At 54.5% G+C, this 20719-nt stretch overlaps 1 protein-coding gene across 2 annotated transcripts in view; it reads left to right on the top strand.

Moving 5' to 3' along the window:
* The window catches only part of EPHB1 (EPH receptor B1), an 86317-nt gene that overhangs the window by 39138 nt on the left and 26460 nt on the right, over window positions 1-20719 (top strand). For both annotated transcript variants that reach the window (XM_062006082.1, XM_062006083.1), the window contains exon 4: window positions 17556-17711. In XM_062006082.1, the coding sequence (XP_061862066.1) occupies window positions 17556-17711 (156 nt within the window). The remainder of the gene's footprint in view (window positions 1-17555; window positions 17712-20719) is intronic.

Genomic DNA, 20719 nt, shown 5'->3' with positions numbered 1-20719 from the left:
GCTGGGTGGGTTTTGCGTGTTGTTCTCCATTGTTAAACGCTTTCACTGCTGGTGTTGGACTCTGAAACCTAATGATAGCAAGGTAACCCTTTGCTGGAGGGATGGCAGTGGTGGGTCTCTCAGCTTTTACCCCTTTGACTTTAGGGACTGGGCTGTGGCTGTGTGTTTTTGTCTGCTGGAACCACGCTGGCTTTCCCTCTGACCTTCCCAGTACCAGCCGATAACTCAGTTGCACAGAGAAGCTGGCAAAGCAAAAAAGACTCTGGATTTAAATCAACTTTGTGCTGAATTTTTACATTGTATTTACAAACACAGGGAGAAGGGATGTGAGAGTGGTCCTGCTGCCTCCCAGGCTTGTCTGGCTTTTGCTTTTCCCCTCCTGGTGAACTGCTGTGGGAGCGTGGCTGTGAGGCCCCAGTGCCGCCGCCGCTCGGGATAACCAACTGACCTGCTGGCTCCCAACAGCTGGAAGTGGGAGCTAGCAGGGCCAGCAGAATGAAAAACCACAACCCACTGAATGAGAACAAAGCTGGGCTGTGATGCCTGCAATGCAGAGGCTGCTCTTGGAGCAATCCTTGCTGCCAGGCATCCCCTGCTCTCCGTGGGGCAGCCAGTCCCGTGCCCTGGCCCAGTCCCTCAGTCCTCCGTTAGCACTGGACTGAGCTGAGCCTCTGCCAAAGCTTTGGGGGGGTGTTTATCCCCGTTCTTCATCCCTTTGGTTCCCTTGCTTCTCTGTCTGTCCTCCCCTCCTACCTCGTGCATGGAGAGCTGATTTAGGAAAGGGATGTCAGGCAGGACATATCCCACTAGTTGAATGTCACGGAGCCAGTGGCCCCTGTGCTGGTTCCTCCATCATCCTCCCATCCTGCCAAGCAGTCACTGACCTCCTCTATTTATCCATCACAATGGCAGAGCACAGGATGTAGAAAGTTGGGAGATTTTAATGATAACTACCAACATTTTGTAATTAGTAGTGGAATAATGTGCTGACACTTAAGGGAAACGTCAGGTTTTCCCTTTCAGGTTGTTGTTTGTGCCAGGAACTGGAGGTCTGTGGTCTCTGCCTGGCTTTTCCCTGCATCATGGCCCAGCCTGATGCCCCTGTATTGCCCAGGATAGGTTTCCTTGGGTGATAAAGGAGATACTGGTCTTGCCCTGTGGGTGAATGATAGCAAGGGAGGCCATGGGCATCCTTGCTGTGTGACGGGTACGTGAGACCCAGTTCCCCTGTGCCTTGAGGTACACCCATCCTGAGGTGCTGTAGCTCCATGCCTGGTCATCCTGATGCCTAGGTCAGGGGGAACATGCCAGGCAGCCTTTTTTGCTTTCTAGGGTGACTTTATTGTTTTGATCATGAACTTCCATGGGACATCTTTCCAGCTTCTGTGCCAACCCCACCAGCTCTCACCTCCCCGCTGCTTCCTTGCTGGCATCTCGTTGCAGCTTTCCTGGCCCATGAATCTTCTCCTTTTGAATGCTTTCCCCTCTCAAACAGGAGAGGAAACAACAAAGAGGTTAAAAGCCAAGTGCTTGCCCTGCCTGTCCCCTCCTGCCTGCCCTTGGGTTTGGTTTAGCAGAGCCATGGCTTCCCAGCTTGCTTGGCAAGTGCATCCCTGTCTCCAGCTCTGGTTTGGTGGCTGCTGGTGTTGCAGCAGTTGCTGGGTGAGGGTGGTTGGTGGAGCTGGTGCTGGGGTGTCCTTGAGGTGCAGCAGCATGATGACATCTGGCTCTATCTCATGGCATGGTGTGTGACACAGCCAGCAGCATCCCAGAGCAGACTCTGGGATGTCCCCCTGAGACCCCCACCTGTAAACTTAAATAATGGGGCTTAAAACCACTCAGTGCTTCCTCAAGCTCTTCCCTGGGGACCAGGATGAGGCCAAGGGGTTTGTTTCCCAACCTTTCCATCTCGATCAGCCCCTGTGGTTGATGCAGTGGTGGGATGTCTGCCTGGCAGCTGGGCTGCAGGGGAAGCTCAGCTGGTGCTCACAGTGTTTTCAGTGTCTTTATGGGGAAAATGTTTCTCTGTGGGTCTGGTAGTAGGATTTGAAGCTTTTGTCCTGTTTGGCATCCTGAGGGGGGTGGCTGGGCAGTGTGCTGTGCTCTTCTCTTCCCATGGGAGCAGAGGCATGGGGGCTTGGGCCTGTGGCAGACACTTAACCATCAGAAAAGCTTCTCTCAGGCTGAAGTAAGAGCATCCACACAGCCGAGGCACCTTCCACGCCTCGAGACACCAGAGGGATCCAGGGGCTGTTTTATGCCAGGCTTAGCCAAGCTACAAACCTCAAATTGCTCAAAAAAAAGGGGCCTCTTCCTCCTTTATTTCTCTTTTTGTCCCCTGCACAATACCGAGTTTCCTTCCCCCTCCCACCCTGCTCCAGCCTGCGCTGGGAAGCGGCCGCTCTCCCCAAATCCGGGAGGGATGCATGGGATGGGGTGGGATGGGATGCTCCCCTTTGTTGCAGGGGCTTTGCCTTCTCCTGGCAGCCATCTCCCTGCTTCCACCGCTGGGTGGAACAGGCAGCCCAGTTTTACCAGGGCAGTGCTTGTGGAGGAGCAGCGTTTCAATCACTGTGCCTCAAAAAACACCAACCCCAAGAAAGACCAAAAGGGGGGTTTTGTTCCTTCGGTGCTGCCTTAACAAAGGCATCCCTTAACCTCTCTGATAATGTAGCAAAGAAAATGTCCAGGGAAACCTTGTTAATTTTTGTTCCCTAATGAGTGTGATGGGTTTTAATGGAAGGCTTAATTAGACATGATTAGCCAAAATGTTCCTCTGGTGGATTCGGGCCCTTTCCCTTCCCCCAGCGGCACGGGGATGGGGAAGGACTGTGTGTGTGTCCTGGCTGCTGCTGCCAGACAGGCTCAGGCATTGCAGCCACTGCTCTCTGGCTCTGTCCCCGCATCGTGAGCGGGCTCTGGCTCATCCCTGCCATCCAGACCCCCCTCCAAAGGAGAAATTAAGGAGAAACCTGGAAAATGCCTCGAGGCAGACATCAGTAGAGGCCAGGTGAGCATCACAGGGCTGAGCTGCCCCGGCTGGGAGGGATGAGGGGAACAGCCCCTCACTGTGATGTATGGCTGTATATTCTTATGTATCTTTTTGTTTTCCCTCCACAAATCATATTGTGGGGCATTTGTGTATGTTTCCCTAATGAGAGCTTTTTAGAGTATTATATTGATTCCAGTCTTAGGAAGAAGATTCCCCCCTTTATCCCCCCAGCCACCCCTAAGGGTCTTTTCACCAATGTGTTGGCAAATAAATCTACCTCCAAACCCTTGGCTTGTTAACAGTCCAGCTGGGAAACTTTCAGTGGGAGCTGAAGCACCTGGGAAACCCATCTTTTTGCAGAATATCAAGGTGCAAAGCTCCTTGTGCTCTCTGAGGGCCTGAATCTTTGAGCACACCCACAGCGGTGGGGTTGCAAAACCCACCCTCCTTCCCAACCTCATCCGCTCCCAGCAGCCTAAGAGAGCTGCTCACACCCCAGGGCCATCACGTCCCGGGCCCTTTGCTCTCCTCCCAGCGCAGGGATTGTTCTCCTGGACAATGGCAGAGGCCTGAGGAAGGCCAGGATCCGGCCTGTGTCTGGCGCCCGCATTGTTCCCGGCCTTGTTTGCAAACAGCCAGCACCTGGCAAACCCAGTGACTCAGCCCCAGCAGCTTTAAAACCTTTCTATAGCTTCTTCCTTTTTGGGATGGGTTTCTTTTTTTGTTTGTTTTAATTTTTTTTAAGTCAAAAGAGCTCTTTTGAAAAGGTTTTGGGGGTTTATGTTGCTGCTGTTTCCTTGCAAGGAATGGGGATCTTGCCCACGTTGAGGGCTGCATTGCACTGCACAGCCCAGGGCAGGCTCTTTGGAAGCCAACATCTCTCCCAGCTAGCTCATAATAATAACTGAAACAAGGAAGGGGTAGGGGGAGAGTTTTTTACCCCATCTGGCTTGTAGTAACAGTAAAAGGAACGTGTCCAGGTGGGTTTGGGAGCCTCCACACCCTCCCTGGGCAGCCTGGGCCAGGGCTCCCTCCCCTCAGCACCAAAGGACTTTCTCCTCATGTGTGTATGGAACTGTTTGTGTCCCAGCTGATGTCCATTACCCCCAGTCCTGTCACTGGGCACCACAGAACAAGTCTCACCCCATCCTCCTGACACCCACCCTTTGTGTGTTGCTGAGGTGCCCCTGAGCTCAGGCTTCTCTTCTCCAGGCTGAACAGCCCCAGGGCCCGCAGCCTTTCATCATAAGGAAGATGTTCCAGGCCCCTGATCATCTTGGTAGCCCTACTGTCCTCACCATGATGTTTTAACAAGTGAAAGACCCGTTGTGTCAGTGCAGGCAGTGGAGGAGCCCTGGGCTGGCTGCAGCAGGTCAGGTGCTGCCCCTTGCCTGGCTTTCCCTTGGCTGTCAGATTTGTTTTGCACGGGTCAGACCTGCCCCTGGGGCTTGGAGCTCAGCAGCTCTACTCAGAGGGAGGATAGAGGGAGAGAACAAAACCTAATGAGAGCAGGTGACAGAGGTTTTGGTTCTCCACCCTTTCCTGCCCCTGCTGCCTGGATCCCGGTGAGGGATGGAGCAGAGTTAACTCCCAGTGTGCTCAAGCGGCCGTTTGTCACGGCTGCTGTCTGCTGTTGCAGAGGGTGGCTGGAGAGCAGGAGCACAGAGATTAAATCAAAGCACTTGAGCAAGGCTTTGGAGGAGGGCTGAGGAGCCCTGGGAAAAGCCATCCCTCACCAGGCAGCCCAGGAGTGATCCACGCCTCGTCTGTTGGGGTGTCAAACCAGGCTCAATAACCAGTTAGCACCTCAAATCAAGATGTGCAAACCCACACAGGGAGGGAATTGCTGTTCCCCTCCCACCCTGGGCTCCCAGGGGAGCCTTCCCCAGCGAGCAGCAACCAAGAAAATGTAATTAATGGCACAGGGTGGAACTGCATGGCTTAGGTTTTTGTGTTAAGCCTAAGACTTGCCTGCTTGTATGATATTTATTGTATGAACATGGCTTTTAGGGAGGAGAGAGCTGTGGGCTGGGGGTAGAAGCTGCTCACCTCAGTGCTTTTGGTATGGCTGCATCCTGCATAGCTGTTACCTCCTGGCAGCAGCATCCCTGGGAGCAGGAACCAATACCTGAGCTAACTCCATCCTCATCTTGTCTCCTTGCTTCCTCCCCTCCCTGAGGCCTCTCTGGGATGATGCTCTCTGGTCAGTGCAGCCAGGGCTTTGACATCTTGCTTTGTTTTTGGTTTTGATGAGAGTTGCAAGGCCCAGGGCTGTGTGCCATGCCAGAGACAGAGGACTGCAGCCTCTGGGCTGCTTTCTGGGCTTTGCTGTCTAAAACCCACCTGTAAAAGCAGAGACATCCTGGGGAACTGATATCCCAGGAGAATCTGGAGTTTCTGCCCTCACTTTGGCTGGCTTTCCTCTGCTGGTTCTGCAGCCCAGGGGGTAAATTACCTGTGAGGTGAGACTTTATATTACCTTATTTTGATCTGATTTGATTTGTTTTGTTTTCACTATATCATAGCACCTACCTGCAGCCAGATGTGAGGTCACTGAGGTGCTCAACACTGAGTGCTGCATAGAGCCAGGGCAGGTTTGGCTTTGGGACGGGCTGATGCACAGCAGTGTGCAGCACACAGAGGCAGCAGGGATTGCTTTGGTACTTGTGGGTTTGGCTCTTTTGCAAACTGGGGAACCTGTTTGAAAGCTTGGAATGTTTCTAGGCATGGCAAAAAGGTTCTCTGTGTGTCTGTCTGGGTGCTGCTGGGGACTGTCATCTGTGGCTGAACCCAGATCTGCTGGTTCTGCCAATGGGTGTCTGTTTTGGCAAGTGGGATGGTGCTGCTGGGGTGAGGGTGACAGGGTGAGACCTGGAGCTGTCACAGACCTCCTTCCTCCACATCCCCTCTGCTTGTGAGTATTAGTATTTAAGAGAACTTACTCTTAGAGAGCCCAGGGTGCAAATTATGTTCCCCAGCTAAGAAAAGCTTCCAGAGCTGCCTCTGTGTAGTAAATCCCCACAGTCTCAGGTGGCTTTGACTTATGCGTAGCGGATGTTGAGGATGAAGGAAACTCCTTTGTTTTGCCCTCTTGTTGCTACCACTGGTGTGAGACATGGAGGGGAAGGTTTGTCAGAGAGAAGTTGTCTGTGCTCAGAGGTGGGCTTGGTAGATGTTGTCGCAGTCTGCAGCTTTGGGCATCTTTCCTCATCACCACCTCCTCCCTTTGCTCTGGATCCACAGACCAGGCTCAGTCCTTGGGATTGAGCATCTTTTACAAGCCAGCCTGGTTCAGGAAGGAGAAGGTGGAGATGTGGCCCCACACAAGTTTTCTATCAGTAAGTGTGATGCTTCAGGAGAACCTCAAAGGGTGTGGGACATGGAAGGAAGGGATCCAACTGTTTGGCCCTCCTCGTGGTTCCCTCTCCTGTGCCCCAGCACCACAGCAATGCCCTGCCCAAGGAGCCCAGTAGGTAGTTTTGCTTTTCCATCTCCTTTCTCTTCCTATTTCTGTCTGGTAGTGGAGCCCAAGTGATGTGAAGAAACATTTTAGTGAATGCCATTAGGCCTTGTGCTGGTGGCAGCTGGATTTGGCTGCTGAGGGGTTATGATGCTCCCAGGACTGGCTTTCCTATCAGCTGGAGCAGAGTTGGGAAGAGCTTTTGGGCTCAGTCATGTGTGGAGAGGTGGGAATTGAGAAGGAAAGTCAGAATTTCCCTGGTGCTGCTGGGTTAGGGGTGTTGGAAAGATGGGATGAAGGTAGTGAGGTGGGGACTTGCTGGGAAAAGGTGCTTGGAAGTGAGCGGTTTGGGCAGGGAAAATGTTAACAAGAGAACAGAGAGGAGGAGGGGGTGGACAGGGAAGGATGAATAAGTGGAAAGGAGATGGGTAAAACTTTCAGAAATTGCTTTTGAGGCGTTTCCTGGCTCCAGATGAGGGTGATAAGAGCAGCTCAGCTCAGCAGTCACAGGGCGAGTCAATGGCAGTGGCAATGATTTAAGTGCTGAGAGTGGAAAAGGAGGCGTTAGGGAGAGAGAGAGAGAAATGGTACCAAATAGAAGTGATGCTCTTACATGGACCTCACAGCAAATTGCACCTGCCTGTTGGCAAGGCTGCTGCAAATGGCAGCCTTGGGGCTGGAGAGGGGCTCCTTGGCTCACTCCTGCCTGGGCTGAGGGAGGCATTTCCCAGGAGTGTGGGGGCAGGAGCAGACTCTGCCTCTGGCCCTTGGGTGGGTGCTGCCTTTCCCCTGGCCTCTCTGTGCCTGGGGAAGAAGATGCCTTTCCTCTGAGGAGCAGTAATTACTGCTCCTTCTCTTATAATTATTCATCAGGGAGCTCTCTTAATTACATTTCTAATGGGTTCTACACATGGGGCTCTTGGGGTGGCTGAGGGCTGTGGGAGAGGGGCTGCACCTCCATCAGGATGTCCTCACCAGGCATCCCTCCTCCTGTGCTGAATCCCTGCGTGTGCTCCTCAAGCAGTCAGTCCCACCACAGCCCCTGAGGCTCATCTCTGCTGGGAGGAGGGATGAGGAGGTCCTGCTCAGTAATGAGGCATCCCAGCACCCCAGGGCAAGCCAAGGCTTGATGTGACACGAGGAGGGATGTGTGTGTGTGTCCCTGCCCCAGCTCTCCCCATCCCCACATGACTCATCCTTCAGCGCTAACGAGGAACCACTTCAGACATAATTAATAAGCACTTGATGTTCTCTAGATTGAGGGGATACTGTGTGGCCTGAGCTGGCAAAGGAGGAGAAGGTGCTTAATTAGTTCCTGGGAGGAATGGGAGATGTTTGCTTCCCAGCCAGGAGGGGGTTGTGCTTTGGGGGGTCCAGGGGCAATGCCACCCCAGTTTCCTCGTTGGAAAAGGGGCAGGAGCTGTGGAGTGACGTTGGTGGGTCCTGAAATCCCCAGGAAGGCTCTTGCCAGCTGCAAAGATGCTTCATTTTCAGGGGGCTTCTGACTACAGCCCCTGCCAGCCTCTCTGTAGCTGGGGGAAGGGCTGCTCTCTGAGACTCACTGTGAGTTTCTGTGGCTGCTTTCCTGCTCCTTAGGTGGCTGATAGCTCACAGAGCCATTGAGAGGGGAATGCAAGCTGGGTTAAATGTTACTTGAAAGTATCAGCTCTTCTGTAAGGCTTCTAGTCTGTCCATGGAGTGCTGAAGTCTCACATTGCTGCAGTTCATGGAGGAAATAATCTCTGTCTGTGACTCCTGTATCAGGCCTGGTGCCTGGGATGGGTGTAGAGCCTCTGCTGGGGCTTGTGGTTTTGGATCATGGGCCCTGGCCTGAGTCTTGATCCCCTGCAATTGTTTGCTCCATCTCATCAAGGGGTTCATTGCAGTGCTGAGGATGCATCTGCTCACTGGGATGGATCCTGGTGGTCCCCTCTCCAGCTTGTGTGTGTCCTGGTTGAGCAGAGATGATGGAATCTGGTGCATGTCAGCATGGTTAAGGCAGCACATGAGCATCACTCCCCTCGTCAGGCCAGACACCTTAATCTCTGCCATAGTTATATTGCCCTCATTAAAACCAAGCATGCCCCAGCTTCACAGCATCCCAGCATGGTAAATGGGAGTGGGAAGGGCCCTGAAGAGCTGCTCCAGCCCCTGCTCGAGCAGGTTCCCCTGGTTCAGGGGACACGGGAACATGTCCAGGTGGGTTTGGGAACCTCCTGAGAAGGAGCCTCCACACCCTCCCTGGGCAGCCTGGGCCAGGGCTCCCTCACCTCAGCACCAAAGGAGTTTTGCTGAGGACTCCAGAGGAGGCCTCAGCAGGGCAGAGCAGAGGAGGAGCAGAAACTCCCTTGCCCTGCTGCCCACACTCTCCTTAATCCCCCCTGGATGCCATTGGCCTCCTTGGCTGCTCAGGGATCCCTGAAATCTAAGTTACAGCTGTACCCGTGTACAAGACGGGCCCTGGCTGTGAGAAATCAGTTAGTTCCGAATGGGCTGGGGGTCTGGGCTGTGGGGTGGGAGCAGGCCCTGCCCAGGCAGCCCTCACCCTTCCTGCCCTGTCCCTGCCCCGTCCAGCTCCCTGGCAGCATGCCCATCCCCTCAGCCTCGCTCTCCTGACATTACCACCCGTGCATTTCTTGGCTCCCTCCCTCCTCCTTAGCTCTGGTTTTAACATCCAGCAGGGATGTAAATGTTCATCTAGCACCGGACAGGGAGGGGAAGCCCAGGAGCTGGATCCTGCTGTTTGTTTACTGGTAAATCAATCATCTCTTTTCCTTATATCACATCCCCAAGAGAGCTATGTTGTGGCATTTCATTTGTGGCTACTGTTCAGATAGCTCCCAGCCCCACTGCCCCTGAGGGCTTGGGGCAGCAATGACAAACTCAGCCCTGTCCTGCAGAGGGAAAAGGCTGTGACAGCCTGCAGCTGCTAAATGTGTTTTTAAAGAAGAGTATAAAGAGGTTAAACAGCCTCAAATAATTGCTGAGAACTTCATTTCCTCTTCATTTGTTGACTGAGAATAATAAGCTCAGGCAGCATGAGGATGGTGAGGAGCATCCAGTGCCAATCTCTGCCCTGGCCACACAACTGCTAGTTGCTGCCTGTGATTACAGATGAATTGTCCAGTGTTTGATCAAATTATTAATCACTTTGATCACTACAAGTGAGATTCAGTGCTGGCCTCATCCTTCCCTGCAACACTTCCCTCCTCTTCCCCGTAGTGGTGTTTTAATTCCCAAGGGGGAAGAACTGAAGCACGGGGGAGAGAAATGGAAAAGGGCTGAGGGCTCTTCAGGAGCTGCCCATGTGCCCAGCAGCTGTTTCAGCCCTCCTTTCAGATGCAGAAGTGCTGTAGCAGGCCAGGCATTATTATCTGGATGGCTGGTTGATGGAAAGGAAGGGAAGTGGTGAGGGAGCTGTGGTGTGAGACAAAGCAGTGTTGGCCCAGTGCAAAGTGGAAAATGAAGCAGAGCAAAACTCGAGTGGGAGGCAAGTGATTTGCAAAGGTGACCTTGAGGACTGTGGGGTGTTTTTCCCCTCTGTTGACTGTTTTGGAGAGCAAAGCTAGTCTCCCTGCTGTGTGGAGAGCTGGTAGCCCCATGGCACCGTCTGCCCAGGCTGTGTGTGCTCTCCCATTTCTCATCCAACAAATGGATCTGGAGCAGGTTTTGTCTTTACACTTGCAAAAATCCCCCTAGCCATGAAAACCAGCAAGTCAAGCCCAGAGTGGTGGTTAAATGAGCATGGACCTGTTGGGAAGAAGGGTGCTGCAGGCAGCAAGCAGCGGGGCACGTGGGAACCAAAACTGACCGTTTCCATGCCCTGCGCTAGGCTTTAACTTGTTGTTTAGGGTCATGATACCAGCTAAACAGTTGCTGTCAAAGCTCTTCTGTATCCAGAGACCTTTAATTTTCCCAAGCCTGCCTTCCTGGAGGAGGATTGCTGCTTCAGGGTGAGCATCAGCTGCTTTTTGCTCGCAGCCAAGCGTGCGTGGCTCGGTCTGCGAGCACCTCTGTCTGCCCAGGGAAGCAAATCCTTGGTGATGAGGGATGGGATGTTCAGGAGAGGTGAACATGAATGCACCCATACACCATTGCCTCTGTTTGGCCTTGAGCAGTTACCTACCCCACAATCCTGCCCTGTTTCGATTCGTTTCTCATCCATGAGAACAAAAGCAGAAAAAAAACACATTGAATTTTACTTTTCCTCCACAAATAACCCTTGAAGGGCTGAGCTCAGAAGCTGCTGACTTTAATTTACATGTGTCCCAAGGCAGATCTAAACCCAGTCCTCCAGAGGTGAAGGGCTGCTTTAATTAACTGGCTGCATCACGAGGAGCCAGGGCCTCTTTTTCCTCAGAGGCTGAGAAGCTCCTGTTTATCTCATGAGTTGCTTCCTACACAGTGCTGGAAGATGGTAACACATCACAACTCGGCTGCTGGGTGCTGTTGGTAATTAGGTTGGGCATGTGCCTGGCCCGAGGTGAGAGTAGCTCTGGGTGCTCCCAAACGGTGAGAATTTGTGTATTTGGCAGCAGACATGAAGTTTGCACCAAAATGAGGTTTTATCCTCTCCCTGGGACAAGGCTCTACCTGGGTGTCCCATCCCCAGGGTGCCAGGGTTGAGCAAGTGTCCATCTTGTCTGTCTGAAGCTGCTTTGGGGCTGGGGATCCCTGGACTCTGCTGTTTCCTCATCTGGGCCATGCTCCTCTGTACTTTGGTACTGGTGAGGCCACACCTCAAATACTGTGTTCAGTGTTGGGCCTCTCACTACAAGAAGGACATTGAGGTGCTGAAATGTGTCCAGAGAGCAGCAGCAGAGCTGGGGAAGGGGCTGGAGCACAAGGGTGCTGGGGAAGGGCTGAGGGAATGGGGGTGTTGAGCCTGGAGAAGAGGAGGCTGAGGGGAGACAGGAGCCCTCTCTGACACTCCCTGACAGGAGGCTGCAGGGAGCTGGGGGTCAGGCTCTGCTCCCCAGTAATGAATGACAGGACAAGAGGAAAGGGGGTCAATTTGCCCCAGGGGAGGTTGAGGCTGGAGCTGAGGCAGAACTGTTTCCCTGAGAGGGGTGTCACCCCTGTGCCAGGCTGCCCAGGGAGCTGGGGGAGTGCCCAGCCCTGGAGGGATCCCAGAGCTGAGGTGCTGAGGGCTGTGGGGCAGTGCTGGGCTGGGCAGGGTGAGGGAAGTGATTTGACTTGATGATCTTAAAGGTCTTTTCCAACTGAAATAATTCTATGGTTCTATGATTCTTCACCCTGCCCTGAGGGCTGGGTGTAGGAAAGGAGCTTTGTTGGTTGATGGAGTGTTTCAGGTCGGGGTCTGGTCCCCATCTCCCTTCTCAGCATGGCCAGGCAGACGGGACCGCTCGCTGAGGCCCTCAGGAGAAGGAAGAGCTCGGCTTGATAGGAAAAGGAATCAGATCATTAAAAAGTAGAAATGGGGGGGAAAAGTTCCTCACAAAACAACCCCCCAGCAGAGATGGGGAGGGAAGGGATGACAAGAGAGCAAGTAGGGATGCAATTAAACCTCCAGCAGCGAGCGCACAGTCCCTGCTTGGATGTTTGTGGGGAGGATAACGAGGGAGATGAAAGCGAGGTTGGAAGGCAGCGCTTTGAAGATGGGGAGAAGGCAGCCCCTGCTGAGCAGCAACGGCCTGTGGGTGACAGCTTGCCTCATTCTGCTGGTTTTTCCCCTAAACTGCAGCCTGCATCCCTGATGGCATCATCATATCAAAGAGATGGAAACCCAAATGCATTGGTTGTGTTCCAGCCCCTGGCACTGTTGTGGCTCTGCAGCCGTGTGTGTGTATATGGGGGTGTTGAGCCCAGGAAGCTGAGGGGAGACAGGAGCACTCTGCAGCTCCCTGGCAGGAGGCTGCAGTGAGCTGAGGGTCAGTCTCTTCTCTCCATTAATTATAGGACCAGAGGAAAGGGGCTGGAGTTGCCCCAGGGGACATAGAGGTTGGAGCTGAGGCAGAACTGTTTCCCTGAGAGGGGTGTCAGCCCCTGTGCCGGGCTGCCCAGGGAGCTGGGGCAGTGCCCAGCCCTGGAGGGATCCCAAAGCCCATGGGGCTGAGGTGCTGGGTTAGTGGTGGGCTGGGCAGGGTGAGAGCAGGGCTGGGACTCGATGAGCTTCAAGGACTTTAATAACCAAATTGATTCTGTGAAAATACCTGTAATTGGAGCTAATCCATTTGAAGGATAACAAATTGATGGGCTTTTCACTTTTGTTTTGGTGTGCAAGAAGTTAAATCCTTTTTGTGTTGAAGGTGTGTGCAGAGCCTCCCAGGGGTTTCTAGCAAGCACCTCCTCTTTTGGCGTTGTTTCATCCCAAATTGTGAGTCTTGTGCAGAAAGTGTCTGGGGTTTTTTTTGGAGCTATTTTTTTAATGACAAATTGCCATTTGCAGAAAGGAGGGGAAAGGCTTTGAACCCTGTTCCAGTGGGCTGTAAGTGCAAGGAGCTGCAGTTCCTCCTCTGTTCATAGCCCATAGTGTCCTGAGACCCCTCAGGGCACCATTCCCACTGCCCATCTCCTGAGGTTGCTGGTAGGTACCTGCCACGTGTCTTTTTGGAGCAAGGCTGGATCATACAGGACTTTTTGTGCCCTTGCATGTGCTAATCCTCTCCAGACCTCCAGCTTCCTTGAGGGCATCACCTTGTGCACAGCTGCTACTTCTAACTCATCTTTTCATCACCTGCTGTGCCAGTGTGACCATGGGCATGCTTAAAGGCATGGTGTAGAATGGGGGTTTGCCCTGCAAGGGCATTGGGCTCAAGAGGGAACCCAGAACAAGCATGAATGTGGGAATACCTGGCCAGTGTGGTTAGCTTTGTCCCAGCAGGGACATTGGGGGCATGGGAACAGAGTGAGGGTGCAGATTGGGTTTGCTGTGAGTGAAGGGAGCTGTCAGGGGAGGAGGTGAGCTCACTGAATCGAAGCCTGTAATTCTTTGCAGAAGCTCATGTTTTAAAACCTGATAAGGAAAAATGCCAGTCCATGTCCCCAGGGAGCTTTAGAGGGAGTTAATACAGAGGAGATGTCTCCTTTCTTTCTTTCTTTCTTTGACTGAAGCTTCCCTGAGAGAGTAATTAAAAAGTGCAAGTTCCAGGTGCTAACCGAGAGGATTTAGCTTGAGGAGTGAAACGCTTGGATACCCCCACCCTTCCACCCCTTCCACAGTGGCTGGGCTGGTAATGGTGTCTCGCCTCAGGCAGGAGCAGGGGGAGATGAGCAGAGAGGTCCTGCTTACCTCAGGCTCTTTCTAGGATCTCTGATGCCCCAAATATGCAGGTCTCTGGTGCCGTCACTGTGGAGGTTTTGCAGGGAGTCTCCAGCATGAAGGCAAGGCCACCAACCTGCAGGCAGCTCTGGGGTCTTTGGGGTATGGAGGGGTTATGGGCTGAGCCCACAGCTCTGGGGTCTTTGAGGTGTGGGGGGTTAAGGGCTAAGCCCACAGCTCTGGGGTCTTTGGGGTATGGAGGGGTTATAGCCTGAACCCACAGCTCTGGGGTCTTTGGGATATGGAGGGGTTATAGGCTGAACCCACAGCTCTGGGGTCTTTGGGGTGTTGGGGGTTAAGGGCTGAGCCCACAGCTCTGGGGTCTTTGGGGTATGGAGGGGTTATGGGCTGAGCCCACAGCTCTGGGGTCTTTGAGGTGTGGGGGGTTAAGGGCTAAGCCCACAGCTCTGGGGTCTTTGGGGTATGGAGGGGTTATGGGCTGAGCCCACAGCTCTGGGATCTTTGAGGTGTGGGGGGTTATGGGCTGAGCCCACAGCTCTGGGATCTTTGAGGTGTGGGGGGTTCAGGGCTGAGCCCACAGCTCTGGGTTCTTTGGGATGTGGGGGGTTATGGGCTGAGTCCACAGCTCTGATGAGTGCAAAAGCCACTGAGTTTTGTGCCTCATCATTTACAAACACACCCCTAGTGCTTAAACAAGGAGTAGGTAGTTAAGCACATCATTAATCTTATCCAGCCCACATAATCAACAATCAATTAGTTCTGTTGCAGGCTGCAGGGATGCAGCTTGCGTGGCAGCCCCAGGCACTGGCAGCAGGAGCCCATTTCTGCAGGGAAGGCTGAGGCACAGGCTCGTTCTGCACTTGTCCGAGCTGCTCTTGCAGATCCAGACCTTGCCAGCTCTGGGAAACTTTCTTGCAGCAGTCCCTAAATCAAGGCAAAGGCCGTGCTTGCCGTTAGTGGGGTGATTTATTGCTCCCTCCTGGGCTCGAGTCCTCTCTCTGAGCCTATGCTCTGACTGTTGAAGGATGATGGAAACCCCTCTGCAGCCTTGGAGGCACTCGGGGCATTGGCTTCATCTTGGGTGTGAGGTTCATGGTTCAGCTGCCCCAGAAGCAGAGGGCACACAGGCAATGGTGAGAGTGAAGAGCTGCAGCCCACAGCAGCTTTGGGAGGAAGGAGAAGGCATCAGCCTCCCTGGAACTGCGGGAGGCTCGAGGCAAGCACAGTGTAATTACAGGAGAGGAAAGCTAATTGCTAATAATAACAATTAAGAGCCACGTGCCTGCAGATTACAGGAATTTAGGGATGAGCAAAGAGATAAAGGAAAGCTGAGGACACTGGGTTGCAGAGTGTACTTTGTTCAGGTATTTTGACAAAGCATCTCTTGAATTAGTTGTAATTAAGAATTAACAAACCCTTTCGACCCACCAACATGAGTTGCTTAACTGGAGCCATGTTCACAGCCCTGCAACCCTCTTCCTACCCCCTTCCATCACTCTCTGGTACCACTGCCTTCTCCTCCTTGCTCCTCCACAGAGCCCAGCACACTTCAGACATGTTCCTGATGGTGTCCTCTCACCATAGGGCACCCAGGTAGAACCCCTCGTCCATCTCATGGATGCCAGTGCTTCCTGCTGGGAGCCCAGTGCTGCTGGGAGGTGGAGGAGGGGGGTTGCTGGTGGGAGGGTGGAGGTGAAGAAGTGGAGATCCACCTTGATGTCTTGGTGTCTGTGTGTGGATGTGTCTTGTGTAACTGTGTGCTTCATCTTGCTGGGATGGGGCATAGGGTTGTGTGTGTGGCACAGGCTCTTTGTCCAGCTGCCGGGCAACAAAACTGGTGGAGGGGCTGGAGAAGGAGTCTCATGAGGTTGCTTAGTCTGGAGGAGTCTGAGGGGAGGAAGACAGAAGCACTCTCTGACAACTCCCTGACAGGAGGCAGAACCGTTTCCCTGAGAGGGGTGTGAGCCCCTGTGCCAGGCTGCCCAGGGAGCTGGGGGAGTGCCCAGCCCTGGAGGGATCCCAAAGCCCTGGAGCTGAGGTGCTGAGGGCTGTGGGTCAGTGCTGGGCTGGGCAGGGTGAGGGCAGGGCTGGGACTGCAGCAGCTTCAAGGGCTTTTCCAGCCCAAATGATTCTGTGATTCTGATCCCAAAGTTTCCCCTCAAGCCCTGCTGTGCCCAGCCTGTGTCCTGCAGCATATGGTGACCCCCGTGTGTGGCTGCACAGGCTGGTGGGGGATGGCTTTCTGTGTGGGATGGCTGAGGCAGGGTGCAGGGCACTCCTCAGCCCTTCAGTGGTGAGGAGGAGGAAGGGCAGTGTGAGAAGGTGGCTGGTCCCTCTGGGGTGCCCTGTCAGCCCCTAGCGCCCTGGGAGAGAGGCTGTTCACGTCAGTGGTTCTGTGCCTCAGGCAGGGGGAGAAAAAGCCCCTGAATAACAAAACTGTTAAATATTGTTTTCATTTGTCCTTTTTTTATCATCTTTTAATATCTGGGAAGACTGTGTGAGCAAGAGGCCTTCATGAGTTTTGAATGACAGGTTAAAGGGCTCCAATAAAGATTAGATGGTCCACTATCTCCCAAGGAAATTGCATCAAAGTGGTTGCTCCTGCTTGCTCCTATTAATTTCCTCTTCATGGCTGCTAGGAGATGCCTCATATCTTGATGCAGCAGACAGGGGCTAAGAGGCACTTTCCATTATCTCAATCATCTCGGTGTTTATGAGACTCTGGGGGGGTTTCTCTGTAGCCTGGGAGATGACAGCACCACGGGGCAAAGCCGAGAGCCCCACGGAGGTGGGACCAGCCCAGGGGTGAGGCCAGGACGAGCCTCCCAGTCTCCTCCCAGGCTGGGTGGTGGAAATCCGGTTTCTCAGGTACCTGTGCCCAAAGCCAGACATTCCCTGCTGGCAGCCTTTTGGTTCTGTAGGGGTTTGGTAGATATCAAGGGTGGCTGAGCATCTCTTCACCAGCACCTAGATGGCGAGGACCGGTGGGGCAGGGATGAGGGACCCCATCTTTGTCATTCCATCTTCACCCTCTAAGCACAGAATAGTGAGCTGGGTGGTTAATGAAACCTCCCCCTGGCACTGATTAAAGCCTTATTGTGACTGTAACTGGAGCATCTTCTCATTTCTGAATTAGGTGCCCTTTGCTGCTCGAATGAACTCGGAAGCTGAAGGCTGGGAAGGTTATCAGCCCCAGCCCCAGGCTGTGGGGGATTAATGGGCTGGGCCCATAAGACACTGTCATGGATGTCCCATCCACTTTTTGATTAAATATTCACATTTTGCATGGAAAAGAAAGAGATGTGAGCCCTGAGCCACGCTGTTGGGGTGCTGGAAAGGGACGTTCCACATCAGCAGAGAACGCCATCCTGCCCTGGGCTGTCCCTGGGTGCTGCCAGGGAGGGGGTCTCACAGCCCCCCACCACCCCCCTGCCTGGCTACAAGTGGTGGGGAGCGAAAAGCAACTGCTGTGACTAATTACTGTGTCACTGCTGGGGGGTTATCCTGGTGGCTCCAGAAAGGGAGGGACATCAGGCTGCCCAGGGAGGGTGTGGAGGCTCCTTCCTTGGAGGGCTTCAAGACCCACCTGGACACGTTCCTGTGTGACCTGATCTAGGTGAACCTGCTTCTGCAGGGGGGTTGGGCTGGATGAGCTCTGCAGGTCCCTTCCAGCCCCCACCATTGTGTGATCCTCGCTTTGCAGGAAGGGGCTGCCCCGCTGAGCTCTGATCCAGCTCTGACGCTTTCCTGCCCTCTCCTTTCTACCTGCCTTGTCTTTTCCTCCAAGGGCAGGACCCGTTTTCACCTCTTCCCCCAGTGGCTCAGCACCCAACCCCTTTCTCCCATCCCGTCTCTTGCAGCCTGTCCCGCGGGGACGTTCAAGGCCAGCCAGGGCGGGGGGCTGTGCGTGCCGTGCCCCCCCAACAGCCGCTCCAGCGCCGAGGCCTCGCCGCTCTGCTCCTGCCGCAACGGCTACTACCGCGCTGACCTGGACCCGCCGGCGGCCGCCTGCACCAGTGAGTAACGCCTGGGGGCCAGGGGCTCAGCCTGTGGCCGGGGGGGTGGCAGGGGCTGTGCTGGGGGCTGCCCTCCGCTGCTGCTGAGGCTGAGGCAGTGTGGCCTCAGCGTGGGAGCTTTTGTGGCTGGTTTTCTGCTCCTGTCCCGCAGGGGGAGGGAGCAGCTGGTGGGTGTCTGGTAGCCAGCCCAGGGTAAGTCCCCCCAGGGTTTAGCCCTGCAGAGGGCTGGAGCGCCTGTGTTGAGGGCCTGTTCTTCTCTGCACGGCACAACAGCCTCTCCGTGTGCTATAGACACGCTCCTTGCGCTGACTGCAGAGGCCGGTGGCATCCTGGCTGGGATCAGCAGTGGGGTGGCAGCAGGAGCAGGGCAGGGACTGTGTCCTGTGCTGGGCCCTGGGGATGCTGCAGCTCCAGGGCTGTGCTCAGTGCTGGGCCCCTCACTCACTGCCACAGGGACACTGAGGGGCTGCAGTGTGACCAGAGCCGGGCACAGAGCTGGGGAGGGGCTGAGGGAATGGGGGTGTTGAGCCTGGAGAAGAGGAGGCTGAGGGGAGACAGCAGCACTCTCTGACCCCCAGCTCACTGCAGCCTCCTGTCAGGGAGTTGCAGTCTCTGCTCCCCACTACTGAATGACAGGACCAGAGGAAAGGGGCTGGAGCTGCCCCAGGGGAGGTTGAGGTTGGAGCTGAGGCAGAACTGTTTCCCTGAGAGGGGTGTGAGCCCCTGTGCCAGGCTGCCCAGGGAGCTGGGGGAGTGCCCAGCCCTGGAGGGATCCCAAAGCCATGGAGCTGAGGTGCTGAGGCCGTGGGGTAGTGCTGGGCTGGGCAGGCTGGGACTGCAGCAGCTTCAAGGGCTTTTCCAACCATAATGATTCTGTGATTCCTCCCTTCCCCTCCACATTGACAGGAGCAGATGCTGTCTGGGCACCTTTCTCTCTGCCCTCCTGGGACACCCCACAGCACACACCAGCTGTCCCCACGACCCGCTGCTCCAGCAGCCGTTCGGAGCTGTGCTTCACCCTGGCAGTGGTGGAGATGGCAGGGAGATAGAGCCCAGCATAAATTAGAATTTCAAGTGATCTGCTGAGGCTGTCTTGTTTGTAGTCTTGCAGACAGAGTGTTTTTTCCCCAGAGGGGCAGGGTTTGCTGAGCATTGGTATTCAGGGCGGCGCTGTGTGCGATGCCTCGCTGCGCACGGTCTGCCTGAGCACGGGCGGCACCAGCGGCCTCGCGCCCGGCTCTTGCTGAGCAAACAGCCCAGGAGAGAGGAGCCAGCTGCTGTGCTCTCCAGCTTGCTGGGAGCCATCAGTCTCAGCCTCAACTCCCCTGCCCCCAGAACACACTGCAAGCCCTTGGGTCAGCCTGTCAAGGAGCAGAAAGGTGCTCTGGCCTTTTGGTGCCGGGCAGCACCCCAAATGCACATCAGAAGCAAGGGAAGGATTTGCAGGCGTTGATGGCTGGTGTGAGCTGTCACAGCAGAGGCAGGCAGCAGGTAGCACAACAGTGGATAATCTGTGTATCTTCCTCTGTCTGGTTGTGTGGCTGATTTACAGGCTTGCTGCACTAGAGGGATACTGTGTAAAAACCTCTGTTTCCTGATCTTTTAATTTCTTCTTGTTGACACCTAATTTTACAAAGCTCTTGTCTGAGGTGCCAGCTGTTCACTGCCAGTTGCTCTGTGTCAGGGGAGGAAAGAACAGAGAGGGAGCTGCAGACTCTGCCCTGGACCACAGTCCTTCCCGAGGGCAGTACCTGTGAGTGTGGCTCCTGCCCTGGACTCTGGCAGAGCAGGGAAGGGGCTGCAGGGTAAGGGGCAGGAGTTTGGGAGACAGTGGCTTTGCACTGGGGCAGGGGGAGAAAGGTGGGTTTCTCCTTTTTCCTTGGAAAAACAAAGTGCTTGAGAAGAAATTGCTTAGGGTGTGAAGAGGAGGATTGGGTTAACAGAAAGCTGGCTGGGTGCATAGACCTGCTTGAGGGCTGGAAGGGTCTTCAGAGTGCCCTGGCCAGGCTGGAGCCATGGGCTGAGGGCAGAGGGATGAGGTTTAACAAGGCCAAGGATTGAGTCCTGCACTGGGATCACCCCAAGCCCAGGCAGCTGCAGGCTGGGGCAGAGGGGCTGGAAAGCTGCTGGAGGGAAAGGGCCTGGGGGGGTTGGTGCCAGAGGCTGAACAGGAACCAGCAGCGTGCCCAGGGGGGCAAGAAGGCCAAGGGCATCCTGGCTGGGATCAGCAATGGGGTGGCAGCAGGAGCATGGCAGGGATTGTCCCCTGTGCTGGGCCCTGGGGAGGCTGCAGCTCGAGCTTTAAGGGCTTTTCCAACCAAATCGAGTCTATGGAGCAGCTGCCTCTGCCCTGCCCATGCCCAGACACTAACAGGCCTAATTAATCTGTGTCTGCTAATGATGTTCCCCAACACACACACACACACGTGGAAGGCTCCCCTGGGATGTTTTTCCCCCAGACAGAGCATGCTTTGCTCTCTTAACCTTTCCTCACGGGTCAAGTCCTCCATCATTTGTATTGCTGCCCCATCTTCCTGGAGAGTGCAGCCCCCAGCCCAGCCAGCATGATTAATGTAACCTAGCAGCTGGAGTTTGTGGTTTTGGCTGCAGAACACCCTGCCCAACCCCAAATCCTTCCCTAGAGCTGGGCAGACATATGTTTGTGCCTTGATGATGCTCTCCTGCCTGGCTTCCTCCTGAATCCTTCCCTACGGGCTTTGGCCCCGTTTCAGCAGCGCTTGTGATCAGAGCCACGTTCAGTTCCCTCCAGAGCATTTGCAGTGGTAGATTTGATCCCTGCAGTTTTGGTCCCTTGTCTAACATCCAAGCAACAAGCAGGAGAGCTGTCCTCTTGACCTGCCAGACCCAGGCTCCCAGTCTGAGGTAGGGCAAGGTTAATAGCTCCTTTCCTTTCTTAATGCCCTTTTTTTGGGTGGTGCTGGCTAAGTGGTGTTTCACTTGCTGTCATCATCTGTTTGAGGCACTTCTCCACCTGAGCGCTGGAGCTC

This window comes from Colius striatus, chromosome 12, assembly GCF_028858725.1.
Source record: "Colius striatus isolate bColStr4 chromosome 12, bColStr4.1.hap1, whole genome shotgun sequence".
NCBI lineage: Eukaryota > Metazoa > Chordata > Aves > Coliiformes > Coliidae > Colius > Colius striatus.
The sequence above is the reverse complement of the archived record's forward strand: the minus strand, read 5'-3'. Positions and strand labels throughout refer to the sequence as shown.